Source organism: Anneissia japonica, unplaced genomic scaffold (genome assembly GCF_011630105.1).
Source record: "Anneissia japonica isolate Jap-2015-1 unplaced genomic scaffold, ASM1163010v1 scaffold110322_len921_cov178, whole genome shotgun sequence".
Classification (NCBI taxonomy): Eukaryota; Metazoa; Echinodermata; class Crinoidea; order Comatulida; family Comatulidae; genus Anneissia; species Anneissia japonica.
In genome coordinates, this window is record NW_022741575.1 from 1 (window position 1) to 921 (window position 921).

Here is a 921-nt window from a genome sequence, read left to right on the forward strand (position 1 = left end):
AATTACTGTGAAAACAAAACTGTAAAGAAAATTTTACTGTTTGAAAATGTAGACTGCAAAAACCAGTGGTTTGCAGAGCTCTGTCCTGTTGTAAACTCCTCCGATTCATTAGAGCCTTGTTGGGCAGTGACTTTTAATTGTGGGACGGCAACTTCCAACTGGTTATCATGACTATGATTTGTGGGCTGTACATGAAGACTTGAACAATCTACACCAAACATGTTCTCCTTTGCTGACACAACACTATGCCACCTTTAGGAGACAAAGAATGTGATAATTAATTTTAAAATCTCATTTATTATTTTAAAAATCTACTGGCTTCCATAAATTTCTTGAAGTCTGATTTTTAATTAACAATTGGAAAATAACATAACCAACTGTTTTCCCCAGTTTTAAATTATATATAAAAACCTGCTTATTAACCATTCTATAGTTTTTCATAAAACACACCTTCATCATTTGTATAACAATTAACTTTTTTACTCCACTCGATCCTGGTTTGTGAGAAATGGAAAGAAGGAATGGATAAATAAACGAATAAACAAAAGAATGAACAATGATGAGTAGATGATGCAAATTTTAACCACCAATCCTAAGTTCCATCTTATTGACCTACAAAGTACTGACCATTCATTTTCAATGTTCCTTTTAAGGTCAGTGCCTAGAGGTCCATAATCATAGCATCCAGTGACTGAGTTCTGGTTGAGTACATGGGCTTGCTGGAAGAAGCCATGGTATTTGCAGAGGGTTAGCACTTTCCTCAGGTGGTCTTTACCAGACATTCAATCTGAAGGAATCCCCTTTGAGGATACTTTAAACTGTAATAAAAGATACAAATCAAATTCATAGTCAATGGAATATGGTATTATCGTAAACAAAAGATTCAAAGGTGCCTTACGATGAACCGCCCAAAACTGGAGA

General features: G+C 34.9%; 1 protein-coding gene across 1 annotated transcript; it reads right to left on the reverse strand.

The window, feature by feature from the left end:
* Window positions 1-37: 37 nt before the first annotated feature.
* LOC117118795 (glycine--tRNA ligase-like) lies at window positions 38-823 on the reverse strand (the record flags this gene model as incomplete). Its single annotated transcript, XM_033263495.1, has 2 exons — window positions 628-823; window positions 38-252 (listed from the first exon to the last, which is right to left on the reverse strand). Coding segments are annotated over exons 1-2 (370 nt in total), but the record flags the coding sequence as incomplete, so codon positions are not given.
* Window positions 824-921: the final 98 nt, after the last annotated feature.